Source organism: Gavia stellata, chromosome 6 (assembly GCF_030936135.1).
Source record: "Gavia stellata isolate bGavSte3 chromosome 6, bGavSte3.hap2, whole genome shotgun sequence".
Classification (NCBI taxonomy): Eukaryota; Metazoa; Chordata; class Aves; order Gaviiformes; family Gaviidae; genus Gavia; species Gavia stellata.
The window spans coordinates 10,235,518-10,250,971 of NC_082599.1; the positions used below are offsets into that span (position 1 = coordinate 10,235,518).

General features: G+C 52.6%; 1 protein-coding gene across 1 annotated transcript; it reads right to left on the reverse strand.

Moving 5' to 3' along the window:
• Positions 1-11,377: 11,377 nt before the first annotated feature.
• MNX1 (motor neuron and pancreas homeobox 1) lies at positions 11,378-14,523 on the reverse strand. The gene is made up of 3 exons (XM_059819056.1): positions 13,929-14,523; positions 11,813-11,973; positions 11,378-11,707 (listed from the first exon to the last, which is right to left on the reverse strand). Exons 1-3 carry the CDS (start codon positions 14,521-14,523, stop codon positions 11,378-11,380), a joined length of 1,086 nt encoding a protein of 361 aa, XP_059675039.1.
• Positions 14,524-15,454: the final 931 nt, after the last annotated feature.

Here is a 15,454-nt window from a genome sequence, read left to right on the forward strand (position 1 = left end):
CCAGCCCTGTTTCTATAAGCAGGCTTGCCCTCTGGTGTTCAATAGTCCACTCACTTATGGTGCCTCCAGATGGCATTTGATACCAAGTGATCTATTCAGCTGCTTTGGATCTGTCCCTGTTGGGAAAATTTGCTCCCAGTAGGCATCCTCCAGAAAATTTTCAGTTCAGCAGTAAGAGAGCTGGGCAAGAACTTTTTGATTTTTTTTTTTTATTATTTTTTTAATCAATGAGTTGAATGTAGAATACGCTGCTTGCTCAGTTGTATGAGTAATCTTTTCAGGAAGAGGAGTGCTTCCCCCACAGCCAGGGAGCTGTTTTTCTTACCTTTCCTCTGTTGGAGAGGGCAAGTTGTAGGGAACAAGGTGTCCTGGGAGCAGAGAGACCCAGTTTCAAAATCCCAGGTTACACTAGCACAGTAACAACTAACACAGAAGAGGTTTCTATCAAAAGAACAAAGCAAGGTGCTTTCTTCAGCCTGTTTTGTACCATTGGCAGCTTTTAAGCATATAAAACTGGCCATTTCCCCGCAGTTGCATCTTACATGCAATGGGCAGAAGAGGAAAAAAATTAATTAAAATATTTCTAAAATTCTTGCCAATTAACAAAAGTATGGACAGCAGAAGAATTGACACTATTTTGATGGATACAAAAGTCAGAACTTCAGAGAGTGCATGTAAACAGCTTTCTTGCAAACAACGACGCCAAACCTCGTATTTTAGTTTTGGAGGCTGGGCTCAGGAGAAAATCTGTGCAAGCCCCTAGAAACTGCCTGCTGTGGAATGCATGGGACCTCGGTGAGTAAAAATTGCTCCCCCTAGACTGCAGCAGCCACCTAATCAATTACCTTTTTTGCAGGAGGTTAGGTAGATCCAGCATTTCAAGGTGTTTGTGGTTTAATAATGCATAAATGGAAACACATTGCTCTAGCTGGGAGGTTGTGGCAACTTTGCCTCTCGAGATAAATCTTGAAACATCTTCCTTAAATTAAATATGACAGGCTGCTGGTTCCTTGTTTGAATGCTTTGCTTGGTGATCGGAATTGACCATCGTTTGCTGCCCGTGGAAAGATTGCCTAGTGTTTTATGGGTCTGAGTCTATTCACTTGCTGCAGCTGCCTGAGGCAGTGATGCAGGTGTTGCTATGCAATTAGAGGAGATGGTTTTAAAATTACAATTGCTATTTTTTTTAAACCAAGACTTGCATTAGTTATTGTTTATCCCAAACAGGTAGTATGTTTTGTTCAAACTTTGTTATTAGAGCTATTGCTTTGTTTCTGAAGAAAATGGATTTTACCTACCTACAGCTTTTACATTTGTCACATTTATGTATAAACATAAACTTTTTGAAAAAGTGAATTTTCAATGAAAGCAGCCAAAATAAACCGCCAGTCCCCAGTGCCGTTGTCACAGTACAAGGACAGTTGCTGCGGGTGATTCTACGTAAATCCCGTCCTCTCGCTGTGATTCAGTGAGAGAATAACTGTTAAACACAAATTTGACAATTTTAAAATAAATGTGAATTCCTGAGTCTTGGATCTTGCCATGTTTAACAATTTTTTCCGTGGTCCTCCTGGCCAAACTGCCACAGCCTGATGGAGGTGGAAGGCCTGTCAGAGTGTGCTATTGATGTACGCACGCATCTGCAAGCTGTCGCTTCTGGAGTCCAGTCACATCCCAAAGATATGAGGCATGTGTAAAAAGGAAATCTGAGATTATTTTGTATTTTTTATATATTTATATTAAACTATATATTGTATATTTATACATAATATATTTTATGATTATTATATATGTACAAATGTATGTGTAAATATATTATATATTTTATATGTATATATAATCTTTTTAACCCTGGAGAGAAAACTTGTCACCAGCAAAGCTAGCTCTGCCAAAGTGTCTCCTCCTTATAGCAGGGCTGTCAGCGCTATAAGGTCTCTCTGTAACAGCAGCAAGTCTGAATGCTGGCAAGCAGCTTCCTGCAAAACTGCAGACTGAGCACGGACTGCCAGCAGAGGCTGCTGGAGAAATTACACCACACTTGGACACGTTTTGCTTTGTCTGCCGCACAATAAATGTTCAATAACACACATACACAAAATACAGCATGTTGAGGTTTCTTCCTATTGAGTATTAGTCTGTTAGCCAACATCAAACCTCCCTGAGAAGCATTCCCTGATTGTTCCAGTAAGAGAGATGCCACTTAAAATGTCCAACATTCTTCCATAAAGGAGGTTTGGGGGAGTTACTACTTCATGAGCAGAAAAGGGCTTTGAATTAGTAAAAATACTCTACACTGGAAAACCAAGCAGCTACGGTTGCAACACTAATCTTTACTCCCCACAAGCCAGTGGAAAATAGGGCGTGATTTGCTTTAAATGCATTTAACTAAAAGCTGGTTGTTTGATATTTTTCTAGCTATATAGCAGAAGCCTTCAGTTCCCCCTTTAAACGGCACTATCCACTCATAGCTATTATCACAGTTTCAATTTTTGTTTTAAGCTGGACAGCGATGTTTTAAACTCTCTCTGTTTTCTGTATCAAAATTAACAGGGCAGTAAAGTCTGGTTTTTAGCTTTGGCCAGAGTGTTACGCTGATAAATCACACGCAAGTCCTTTTAGCAGGATTTTAGCACCGCACCTGAATGGGCCAAGTATCTGCAGGGCTTTTTTAACTTGACATTTTTCCATTGTCCTGCGCACCGGGGATGACGGCTTGATATCAGTCGTGCTCCGAAAGCGCAGACGCAAGCAGGTCTGCCCTGCCTCGTGCTAGCGAAGGTGTGCAACCCAATACTGTACTTAAAGCACATCTGGGATCGTTTGATTCACATTGTTCTACGGGTGAACTTTGCACATGAAAAGTTACAGCCCGGGAGCAGCGCGGTGCCAAATGAGTGTGACAGCGCTTTCAGCTTAATAAATACGCAAGTGGCAGCTCTAATACTCAAATTTTTGTTGCATTGAGTCTAATAGCGGCTTAGTGCCCAGCTACGTCCCATGCGTGCGAGAATCAATACATGATTTTTCCCTGCAGTAGATGAAGCACTTTTGTTTTCAGGAGACAATTTGATCCGTAGGGTCGCTTTTCCAAAGGCGGGGTGTAAGTTTTACCCAAGGCTTTTTGGGCTGGACTGATTTCAGGAATTGTAGGTAGAGATACGACTCTTTTACCATATGCCACTTTTCGTGATTTCATCTCCTGGGGGAACCTGCCTTCGCCCACCAGTAAAGCTTAGTTTACCATGAGGCCTGCAGACATGGACATCACAGCTGCCCGTATAAACCAGCTGTGCTATCCTCAAATTCTGGTGCGACCTGCAGCCTTGCTTTAAAACTAATTACAGTAGCCTTCCGCTAATTTAGATGCATGCACAATTCAGAATCGGATATCATGTGGTTTCCCTAATAACACTTCAAGGAAATGAAATGAGCATCTATCAAGAATAAGCTTAGGAAGAGCCAGCTGGCACCAAAAATTCCTTAAAACTTGTGTCCTAGGACAAAACAGTTCACACACCAAAACTGGCTCACTTTGTGCGAATGGAGGACTTCAAAGTGCATATATTAAAAAATGACTAAGTAATGTAATGAGAATGAGAGGTACGTAGTAAGGTTACAAATGGAGACCTTCTTTGAACAGTTCCTTTAAAGTCTTCTGTCAGTAACAGTGAAATGGTGGTTTCATTTTCAAATGTGAAAGATTTCCAAGCATGACACATTTTTCATTAAAAACTCCATTATGGACCTTTTACTGTTCAGACGGTAAGAGTACCCTCAAATCTCTCCTGGGTGTGCCGGCACACACGGCCCTGGTGTGAAATAACAGGGAATACTGTGAGGAGGCAGTGAAGCCCACTGCGGGAACAGCCTTCACTTACAGCCAGGGGATGGAGCAATGCATTTTTCTGGTATAGAGACAATAAGTCAAGGTATGCTCAGTGTCACCTTGGGGAAAAAAAAAAGTCATCTTGATTGCATTTTCTAGGCTTGCATCTTCTTCACAAAATCACCTCTTCTCCTCAGCCCAAGCTGTAGATTCTGGAAGGATTTTTTTTTTTTTTCTTTTCCTTACTCTGTAGTTCAATTCACTCTTAAAACATTGACTAGCTGGTGTTAACTTTCCAAATTCCCTAACTAAATGGTTCGTATAAAGATGAAACTAAGCCTGTTGGTCTCTTGAAAATTTTTGTTATGCCAAGGATTATGCAGGTGCTGTGCAGCAGCGGTTAGGAAGCAGTGCAGAAAGGCAGGGACAGCAATTGCAAATCATAAGCGTTTCCTACGATGATAAAAGCCGTCGAGGGAGGCTCTAGGGAGCTCCTCAACATGGCTTCAGAGCTTGAGCAGCCAGCAATAGGTCCTCTTGAAAGCTGCTGCTGGTTTTGAATCGGTTTGGTTTTCTTCTTTGTGGTCTGAAAGCAACATGAGAATTGGATCTGGAGAGATACCAGACCCATTGATGTTTCTTGGGCTGCCCTTCTCTTATGAAACCTTATACCAGGTTTGTGCGTTTAAGGGAGCTTTCGGACTGCTAAGGAGTAGAAATCTTTATTCCTGGCCAGGTTTTTGACACTCTCACGGATGCTGAGTAACACTTTCCCTGAAATGGCCTCCTCCAGGGAGGAGCCAGGGCTACCCAAGGCTGATGTGGAGCTGTCGGAGCCACAGGATTAACAGGTTTTGCAGAAGAGGACATTAAGTTTTTTCAGCATTACCACACACTCCTCTGCTGCTAAAATCCACCCTCAAATGTAACCTCTAGATGTATTTATCAGTCCTAAAGATGAAGATCTGGAAGAATAAAGGAGTGGAGGTTTCAGATATCTTGCCATCCTCAGCTGATGAAAGGAGCTTTCTTCCTCCCATCCCCAAAGCAAAGAGCACCCATGAGGATCCGTAGTAACGAGAGAGGTCTCCTCCCTGGGCAGCTTCAGGGTCAACAGAACAGGAGAACTTTTTCATGGTGCAAGTACCAGCTACCTGCACGCTGCTGGGAGCTCCTGCTCCCCGGGGGTGATCCAGCTTTAGACACCTAGGCTGACCTTCCCATCGCAATGCCACTACGTAGTCCCTGCGGGTGAACAGGTCGTACACCCATCTCCTCGCTGTCCTACAGCCAGGGAACCAGCACGCAGGCCCTTCGACGTATTGACCCAGGAAATCTGCAGGAGAAGCATGAGATGAACTCGCACCCCGACCCACCCACCCACAGGTTTCAGTGGCACAGCCGGGGTCTCTCTCCTCCACTGAAACCTCCATCATCACCCGAAACCTGCGTTACACTGAACAGGGTCTGATCACGGGCTGGAGAGTGAGAAACGTGGATACAATTTGTAAGTTTTATTACAACAAACCATATACTTACACAGCTGTTATGCCAGCTCCTCCATAGTCATTAATACTGACCATGATCCTTTCATCAGAGGTTTCCAAGGCACACGAAAAGGCAAAAAAGGCAAGAAGACCAGCTGTTTCATGAGGTGGAGGCCAAAGAAAGGTGAAGTAACTTGCACAAATTGCCTAAGCAAATTACTTGCAGAATGGAGCTGAGTGCCATGATGCTCTGGGCAGGACCACGGAGGCAGCAGATCACTGCCTCACATCACCCAAATCTGCTTCTCCTGGTACCCTCAGCTCACCCTCCCAAGACCATGTGAAATGCTCATTCATGGCTTACAAATCCTCAGGCCACAGTTAATCAGGCCCCTCAGAAAAGTTGGGGGGCTAAGAGCATGGAGGGGTGAAGGGAGTCAAGAAGATCCCCAAAGGAGGGTGAGAGCCGTGGCAGGAGCTGGGAGGGGAAGAAGGAGACAGCAGAGACAGCAGGAACCACTGGCTGACGCTGCTGAAGTGTCATCTTAATTATCCCTGGCAAAAGAACAGTGATTAACATCAATGACTGTGGACAACCTTTATGTAATTACTCATTAACATTTCTAAAATTGCACCTAGCTGCTGCAGCAATACATGCTTTATAGATTCATCATGTTGAAGTCCAGAAAGAATCATTAGATAGCCTATGCAGACCTCTGCGCATCACCAGCTGCTGTTACACTGCAGAAATTAGCACCGGAGGCGGCTCGGCGGCTTGTGCTTGGCTTTCACGTACTTTCCAGAAAGGGCATCCTTGGCTTTCACGTACTTTCCAGAAAGGGCATCCGGGGATAGCAAGCGATGGCCAATCTGCCCCATCCTTGAGATGTTGTTCTAAATTGGGATCTCTCCCCTGCCCCATCCCCAGTTTAAAATCCATGCTGGCTGCCTTTCGTTTGTATTTATGGAAATGGTACGCACAGCCCAGCAGGGCTGGATGGAGACGGGAATTCTCCATCCCCGTCTCCTCTGTGCAGGAAGAGAGGAGGCAGCCAAATTAGAGGCTTCTGCATTGTCCATCCGTGCTCCCTCTTCAGACATGGGTCCCACCTGCCAAAAGCTGCCATCAGCCAAGAACATTAACAGAAGTCCTGTGAATAATAATTTCAAATAATGGATTAATTAGAGGAAATTGTGATCTGCTTGCAAATGTCCTACAAGCAGTAAAATGGAGCTAAGCCTTCCAGCTACACAACCCATTGCAAGCCACTGGCTCTGCTGGGTTTTACAAGAGGAAAAGGGCATCATTCTTCTCATTTACCGATTTTAGAGACCAGTCCCAGTTAGATTTAACCAAGCAAAACCTGTTTCTTTTCCAAAAAGAAGCTGAAAGCCAAATTTTGATAGTAGCTTGTGATCAGAGAAAGACCACTAGATGACCACTCTGAGCTCCTACGTGTCGCGGATGATCCCATTTCCATGCAGGCACTTCCATTTCCACACAAGGAGAGCCCCAGGACTTCCGTTAAATCAAAGCTCTTCAGCCCTCAAGGTAGGGAGTGTAAGACAGTAAATACCACCCGGAGCCACTGCCCTTGCAGAGAACTCTTTGGAGGAGACATTGCACAACACCTCACTCCTCAAGGCAAGAAAATAAAGTCCCAGAAAAGTCAAAATCACCTAATCAATTACTCAAGGACAACCCCAACTCACCGTAGGTGTGATCTTGATTGCATGAGCCTTAGTGCAAAGTAAGAAATCAAACCAGTGTATCACAGTTGTTGATTACCTCCCAGAGTAATGTGCAGTTGGTATTTAACTCTGACCAGAACTGAACCAGCATTTTGGGGGCAGAAGGACTGTAATTTAGTCACTACACACAATGCCTAAGAGACACTAAGATGCTCTGGGAGCTTCATCCCTCCCACTGTTTGTCCTGTGTTGCCGCTCATGGGATTCAAACAGCCAACCGAGAAGCACCCTGCACATCACAGGGATGGTGTATGGCTCAGGAATTAAAAAATAATGCTTCTGCTTTCACAGCAGAGGCACTGTGCGGTTTTCCAGGCACCCACAGCACACAAGGGGAAAGCTGGGAAAGAAAGAAGGGGATCTATGCTGAGATTCACCACCCTGAGGGATCTCTGGTGCCCGAGGTGGCACCTGGGGAACGAACTCTTAGTGTAGGCCCCGGCGGGGAAATCAGAGCCGGGAACAGAAATCAGAGCCGCTCGCAATCACACGGGGAGCGGCGAGCACGCAACCCTCCCACTCGTGGCCCTGCAGGCGTAAAGGGAAGGGGTACACTCTTACTAAGAACTAGAGAAAAAGCTGGTATTAATCCCTTTGTTTTGGATTAGCATAACAGTTTGGACTTCAGAAATAATCAATGGTCTTTCTGCTAGTGAAGTATTTCATTCCCAGCAGTTTCAGGGAGAGTTTGAGGAGGATTATATATTTATGGTTTCCCATTTGAAAGACTTTTAGCAGGTTTACCCCAAGCATATGGATCCTATTTTGGTTCTTTTGTTTTAGCACTTAATGCTTATGAAATTGCCAGTTAATGACATCCATGCCTAAACCATGTTGCTTTTTAAAGTAAAATGTCCACCAAAGGTCCATGTTCATACTTACCACTTCTCAAGTACAGCAATGAAAGTTTTAAGAGGCTTGTTACCTACTGTGTCTGGGGGAGGGAACCGATTGAATAATGAAATTACAAACAGGGGGTTAGATTAAAGCCTTGCTAGCCCTGCCTGCGCTGGGTCCCAAGGCAAAGTGACCCCACCAACACCAACGGGGCACCCCAGGGCTGGGTGGGGGGGCCCCTTGGGGATGCGTGCGGGGGGGGGGGGGGCACACCGGGTGCGGGGAAGCTGGGGTGGGAGGCAGGCTGGGAGCATGAGGACCCTGGGGCAGGGGAAGGGGTACCGCCGTCGGGTGCAGGGGGGTGAGGCTGGGTGTGGGGCCCCCCGGGGCTGAGTGTGGGGGCGACCCCAGGGCGATGCTTGGCCGGAGAGCGCGTCCCCTCCATCCCCAGCCCGGCCTCTGGCTGACCTGGGGCTGCGGGAGATAACGGGACCCCTTTGATGCTGCCCGGCTGAGCAAACCCCGCGGCACCCACCGCCCGGGGCCGGGCCGGGCCGCCCCGGCAGCGGGAGCGGGAGCGGAGCCTCCGCGGGGTGGGGCGCAGAGCGTGTCGCGCACGTCACCGGGCTCCGCTAATCACCCCGAGCCTTTGATTGCGCGGCACGTGGGGACGAGCCTCCACTTCAAAAGAGCGTGGGAAATCCTGATTAAAAGGCTTTTCTCCCCCGTTGGGATCGACACCTTCTTTGAAGCCCTTCCAAGCGACAGTGCAAGCGCACCCACCGCCCAAGGACCGTATCTATATTTTAAGCGACTTTAATTTCTCTTTCCCCGCCTCGTGCTCTCTTCCCCTCCTCCTCTCCTTTCAGTTTTGGAAACACCTGGTAAGTTGTAAAATGATTTACGAAGTGAAAGTGTTAAATGAGGCCACCAGCTGTAAGACTGACAGAGCTTTATGAGTTTTATTAGGTGCCCTATTATGGAAAATAAACTTTAATCCGTCCATAAAAACAGAATCTGAAAAACATATTTGCCCTTGTAGTCTGGAACACTGAAGGTATTCTTGTGAGACGCTGGGCTTTAAAGAGATTAATTTTATTGAGACAGACACAATACACCGGTAGGACTTTGATACAGAGTCCGTGAATGGTTGCCTGTACCCCGCAAGGCTGTTTTTCACAGGGCTGAGACACGTTTGGACACACACCTCTTAGGCATACAGTAAATTTCTGGCCCGGTGGCGCACGTCTGCCAGTTTAATTAGCGGGTATTTAATTGAAAATTAATGGCTGAGGGAGGATCTTTTTTTTTTTTTGGGGGGGGGTGATCTCAGGTAGCTTTTTCTTTTTTTTTTTTTTAATTGTTAATTTTTTTTAAGACAACGATGTGTCCTCCAGGCTGATGCGGTTTGGCTATTTCAAGGTGTAAGCAAGAGGTAAATCCTGCTGGAAGTGAGTAACTCGGACGCACCGCCGGGTTTGGGGCGGAGGAGCCGCCGCGGCCCCGCGCGGGCGCTCATCCACGAAGGGGCAGCCGCAGCCGGCGGCGTGGAAAATGGCAGGGCAACTAATGCCTTTATTTTTCTATCACCTTAAATTCTCTACAACCTGTGGCCGAAAAGAAATCATTTACAAATTCAAATTAGCGCCTCAGACGTGATTGTTTCCGTGCAAGGGGGGAGGTATCGATCAAGCCCAAATCAAGTTTATCCCCATCAAGCTTTCTGACATATGGGATCCATCTAGATTTATGATTTACCCCGTGAACGTGTGTGATTTACGGCGTATCCCCCCGGCGCGCTGGGTGTGCCGGGCCGGTAAACTAATCACTGCCGGCATTGTCTCTAAATGCCGCCTCCAGCCGGTACCACCCGAAGCTCTCCGTGACGGACAACTCTTTTCCTTCGTGTAATCCCATGCCATAATCTCATGTATCCGCCAGACTGTGTTGTACGGGACGGGTCGTTATAGAAGCCGTTTAGAGGGGCCATGCTGCTCTCATGTGAAAGGTTAACGCGGGTTTGTAAAAAAATCCCCCTTTTTTTTTTTTTTAAGGCATACGGGAGGGGAAACACTCCGTATTTCGGCGCTTTTCATCCTCCGGGGCTCTACGGGGCAGCGGCGGCATCCGGGATGCGGGGGGATGCGGGGGGATGCGGGGGGATGCGGGGGGCCGGGGACCGCGCCCGGCGGCGGGGACCCTCAGGCTGCGGCGGGTCCCTGCGCAGCCCTACGCGGGAGCCGAGCCGCGCCGTAATTCATTAGCGGGGATGAATTGCCAGACGTGGCCCCGAGCTGGTATGGATGAGCCAGTGATTATATTTAAATTCGCTATAATTGATTTTGGGAAGAGCTGCGGTGACAAGGATGAATTGATCTGCAAATTTATTGGCGAGATAAATCCCGCAGTTATCGAAGCGCCCGCGCTTCGCTGCCGTGGCGGCCGTCGGGGAGTGGGGGGGTCCCCTCCTCGGTACCGGGGAGGGCGCGGGAGCCCCTCGCCCCCTTCCACCCGCCGGAGCTCCTCGCTTGTTTGCGAGCCGGGCCGTCCCTGGAAACCAGCGCTGCTCCCTCATTTCTTACGCTCTGGCTCCGGGTTTGCAGCCCCGAGGCGGGAGAGGGACCCGGTTCCGCCCCGGTTCCCCCCATCCCAGCCCCAGGCTCCCGAAAGCATCGCTCCCCCGGTACCCGAGTGGGACACGCAGCTCTGCTGCCGGGGGGGAGCCTGGAAAGCAGCAAAACACAACCCGGGGGCGGGGAGGAGCCGTCTTGATTCCTCCCCTGTGCCGAGGCACTCCTCTCGGAAAGGCCCACTCCGATGTCGCATGTCGCACGACGGCTGCGGCGCCGAATTAAACTCGGGTTAGAAACCTGTTCTCCGCTCCTTCCCGGGCGCTTCAGCACCGCCCAGAGCAGGGGGACCCCCCGGCACCCCCCGCCCGGGAGAGCCAAGCAACCCCCCCGCACAGAGCGCTCATACATCTCAAGTACAAAACGCCGTTTATTTTCCACCCCATCGGCAGGTGGAAGGGCCTGGGGAATAATTTAGCATGCATAAGTAGAGGTAATTTTTTTTTTTTTATAAATACGATATACAAAAATAAAGACAGTATTGAGATTTCCAGCAGTTTTAACGTTCATGACATAAACAGTTTTCCCGATATATAGTAAGAACAAAACATTTCCCATACTCAGCGAAAGGAACGCGCTTCCAGGGGGCAGGGATAGGGGGGGGGGGGCTCAAGTTTTGTCTGATTTTCAGTCAATAATAACACTGTATTCACCGTAAATCCTCTTCCCGCCCGGCATGCGGAGGATCCTCTTCTCCATCCCCCTCCAAGCAGGGAGAAATCAGAACAAGGGCGGGAGGGGGGCAGGGGAGCGGGGCCGGTGCCGACCGGGAGCGGCGGGGCTCCCCCCGCCCCGGGCGGACGGGCAGAGCCCGTGGCTGGAGGGAACGGGGCGTGCGGGGGGGCTCACTGGGGCTGCGCCGGGGCTCCGTGCCGGCCCCGGGGCTGCGTGTCCTCCTCGTCCGCCTCGGAGCAGTCGGAGGAGTGGTAGGGGCAGCACCGCCCGGCCGCCGCCTCTTCCTCTTCCTCCTCCTCCTCATCGTCCTCGGGTTCGCTGTCGGGCAGCTCCCGCATCCTCCTCCCGCCGCTCTTCTCCGGGGCGGGCAGCAGCAGGTCCTCATCCCCCTTGTCCTCCCCGCCGCCCCCCTTCTGCTTCTCGGCCTCCTGCGCCGCCTGCTCCTTCGCCTTCTTGCTGCGCTTCCACTTCATGCGCCGGTTCTGGAACCAGATCTTCACCTGGGGGAGACGTGGGGGGAACCACACAGACACCGCCTCATCCACCGCCCCCCCCACGGCAGCATCCCCCGTCCACCCTTCGCCCCCGGGGCCGGGGGCACTCACCTGCGTCTCGGTGAGCATCAGCGACGTGGCCACCTCGAAGCGCTTGGGCCGGGAGAGGTACTTGTTGAGCTTGAACTGGTGCTCCAGCTCCAGCAGCTGCTGGCTGGTGAAGGCCGTGCGGGGCCGGCGGCACTTCCCCAGCAGGTTGGACTGCGCCTGGGCTGGGAAAGGAGAGGAGCGGAGGTGAGCGCGGAGCCGCCCGGCCGTGGCCGGGCACCCCCCGGGGCGGGGGTGGGCAGGGAAGACGGTGGAGGGGAGGTTGGGCAGGACGGAGAGTTATCCACCGGAGCACGGACCGAGGGAGGGATCTCCTGCGGCCGCCAGACCCTCCGGCTCCGGGGTTTCTCGCCTCGCACGGTGTCAGGGGATCCCCTCCAGAGACCCCCCCCAAAAAATTAAATTCAATCTTTTAAATAAAGAAAAATGTCTCTTGATTTCCCAAGAGTCTAGCAAGTGCGAGACAATAAAACGGAGCCCGGGATCGCAGCGAAAGGGTACCGGGCTCTCCGGGGAGCAGCAATTTGCTCCATTTAATGCTTTAGTTAAACCTGCCGCACTCCCAGCCTGCCCATACTCCTTTAATTAACGGGATTGCAGGCGGGCACCCCCCCCCCCCCGCCGGCTGGGACCGCCGGGCACCGGCCGCCCGCCGGAGCGTAAAACAGCAGCGAGGGCTGGAAAACTGTGTTTGAACGAAAAAAAAAAAAAAAAACCGACGTTTTCCGTGTTCAGAAATAATAATTAAAATCGGGGATTGCACAAGAAAAAAAAAAAAAAAGGCCCGGCGATGGGCAAGGGGGAGGGCACCGGTGGGGACTGAGCCCCTTCGCGGAGCGCGGACACCCCCGGGGATGCGCCCGGCCGCGCTACCGCCCATTGCTCAGTGCATTTCGGCACTTTGGCTTATTTGGTTTAGAAAAATCGGAAAACTACGACGGGGCGGCTCTCGCTCCCCGGTGGCGTTTGGAGCCGGCTCGCTAAAGCGGGCAGAGAGAAAAGGACAGTGTCCGCTCCCGGACCGCAGCGCCGAGGAGGTTTTCTCACTGCGGTGCGATTTTCCGAGGCTCCATTCTTGTTTCTCTCCGGTTATTTATTCCCCCCCTGCACCTTGTTTGAGAGGCAGGACTCTGACAGCTCTCCTAATTATTTTTTTCTTCCTGAACGTTCCAGTCTAAACAACCCCAATTCGAGAGAAAACAATGGACTTTTTTGTCTGCGAATGTGTGTGCAGAGTATGAGAAGGAAAAAAAAAAATTCGCAATTCTTTTCCTGGCATGATTTTCGTAAAACTACACCTCCGGTACTGTTAAACCGGCCATTCCCACAGAGAGCTCACACCTCCGAAAATGATCTTTGCCTGAAACAGATGCGCGCAAGGTCCCCATCGCCGTGAGGCCTAGTGCTCAGCACCGCGCCTTTGCTGGGACTTCGGGACTGTCTGGTTTAACGCAGCATTTTCAGCCTTCCCTGGTTCCAAACCTAAACCCTTCCGACTATATTTATTTCATATCTAGTCATTATCCCCAGGGAACGCGGAACCCCACGTTTTTGGCTAACCCCAGATCCTCCGTATGCCCGTTTGCCTAGAGGAGCCTGCCATAATTATTATAAACCCAGAGAAATAAAATTAAGAACGCTGGCTGGGTGATGGGACTTGCCGCCCCGTATTTTTGGGGGATACATCGAGACCGGGTTTTTGGGGGAGACCGTGGGGGCTCCTGTCCCTGCCCACTCCCCACCGCCTCCTCTCTCCCTTCCCCGGCTGCTTCAGCACCCCGTGAACGGCGGGAAAGGGCGTTCGCAACGGCAGGAAGCGGTTTGCCACCTTCTTATTTAACCTGCCGTGAAACACCCAGCTGTTAGGGGCTCCTCAGGGGCCGGGAATGGCGAGGCGACCCACACATCCCCGCTTCCCATTGCGGATCCCTCTTTCCTCCTTCTAATAAAAGAAAAAAAATTAAAAAAATTCAAAGTCACGGCCTGTTTAAATCTGCAGCTCATTTAGGCTGGGGCAGGGAGGGTGTTTCCTCCCTCCAGGAAGGAGACAGCTCCCGGTAGGCCCCTGCGCCGGGACGGGGGACGGAGGGGCTGGCGGCGGAGGGAGGCGAATACTCACAGTTGAAGTCGGGCATTTTGGGCAGGATCATGCCGGCGGTGGAGGCCCGCAGCCACTGGTCCAGCTGGAAGGTGCCGGCGCTGAGCTTGATGGGGTCGGCGGCGGGGTGGGATGGGTGCGCTCCCTGCACTTGCGAGTAGGAGTAGGAGAGGGCCGGGTGCTGCCCGCCCAGCGCCGAGTAGCCGTACACGGGATGCCCGTAGAGGGCCGCCTGCGCCGGCATGCCCGGCCCGCCGGGCGCCGCGGGGTGCAGTCCCAGGGCCATGCCGGCCGCCGAGGCGTGGTGATGCGGGTGGGCGCCGGCGCCGGAACCGGGCAAGAAGCCGGGTTTGGGGACCAGGGCGCAGTGGGCGGCCAGGAGGCGCGGCGGAGAGGGGCTGTCGGTGCGCAGGCAGTCGGCGGGGCCGCCGGCGGGGTGCTCGGAGGAGGACGAGGAGGAGGAGGAGGACGGGGGGCTGCCGCTCCCGCTGCTGCTACTGCCGCTGCCGCCCAGCGAGGTGACCAGGGCCAGCGGCGCGCTCTGCCCCGCCGCCGCCGCCTTGGGGGGGTCGACAGCCAGCAGCGCGTCGATGCGGAAATTTTTGGATTTTTCCATGGGAGCGCCGGCGGGCTGGGGCGGCAGGGGGCGGACCGCGGCGCGTCGGGCGGCCCCGGGCCGGCCGCGTCTCCCGGCGGCGGCGGGCGGCAGTGCGGCCGCGCTCCGCGGCGCGCCCCTTCAAGGGCCGCAGGCGGCTCCCATTGGGCCGGCGGCGCTGCGGCCTCGCCCGCCATTGGCCCCGCCGCCCACCTGTCACGGCCGAGCGGGGACGGACCGCCCCCTTCCACCACCCCGCTCCCACCCCCGGGGACTCCGGCAGAGGCGGGCGCGGCGGGCCGGGGGTTAACGGGAGGGGAAAGTCCGGTGTACGGACGGCGAACCGGCTCCTCTCCGCGGGGAGAGCCCTGCCAGCCGCGGGACTTCCCTGGCTTCGCCGGCCGAGGTGGCTCCCGCCGTGTATTCAGTGACAGTTTTCCACCACTCCCGCACACGGCAAATATTTGCCGTAAACGCGCCGCCGACCGCTTTTTAACGAGTCGGAAAGAATAAACACCTGTGGGTCAGGGAGTCAAGCCTGCCACGAAACCCCGGGTCTGTCAATAGTGTTATTAGACCTGCTTATCTAACGCAAACAGGCCCGAACAGAAAAGGGAAAGAGCGGGGCGAGGGATCGCTCCCCCGCCAGGGTCCCATTTCCCCGGGGGGGGCGGCGGGGACTCCCCAGGGGCGGTGTGAGCGGAGGGTCAGGCTGCGGCACGAAGCGCTGCCAGGGTAAACACGCTCTCCCTTCAAAAAGCCTTTGCCAGACCCGGGGAGAAGGCGCTCGGCTGCTGGAAATGTCCCTGTCGTGGCCCCGCCGCCGTGGCCCCCCCCATCCCCGCTCCCGGGAGCGGCCGCTTCGCACCCGGGGGGGCGGCGGGGCTGAGCCCCCGGGGCTGCCGGTGCCACCGCGACAAAGGTGCTCTGCCCCCCCCCCCCCCCCCCCGGC

What these genes read in the sequence shown, in the direction of transcription:
- MNX1 (XM_059819056.1), bottom strand. Translation starts at nt 14,523, where the DNA reads ATGGAAAAATCCAAAAATTTCCGCATCGACGCGCTGCTGGCTGTCGAC. An exon ending in CAAAATGCCCGACTTCAACT is followed by an intron (nt 11,974 to 13,928) that starts GTGAGTATTCGC and finishes CTCCTTTCCCAG; the next exon opens with CCCAGGCGCAGTCCAACCTG. An exon ending in TGATGCTCACCGAGACGCAG is followed by an intron (nt 11,708 to 11,812) that starts GTGAGTGCCCCC and finishes CGTCTCCCCCAG; the next exon opens with GTGAAGATCTGGTTCCAGAA.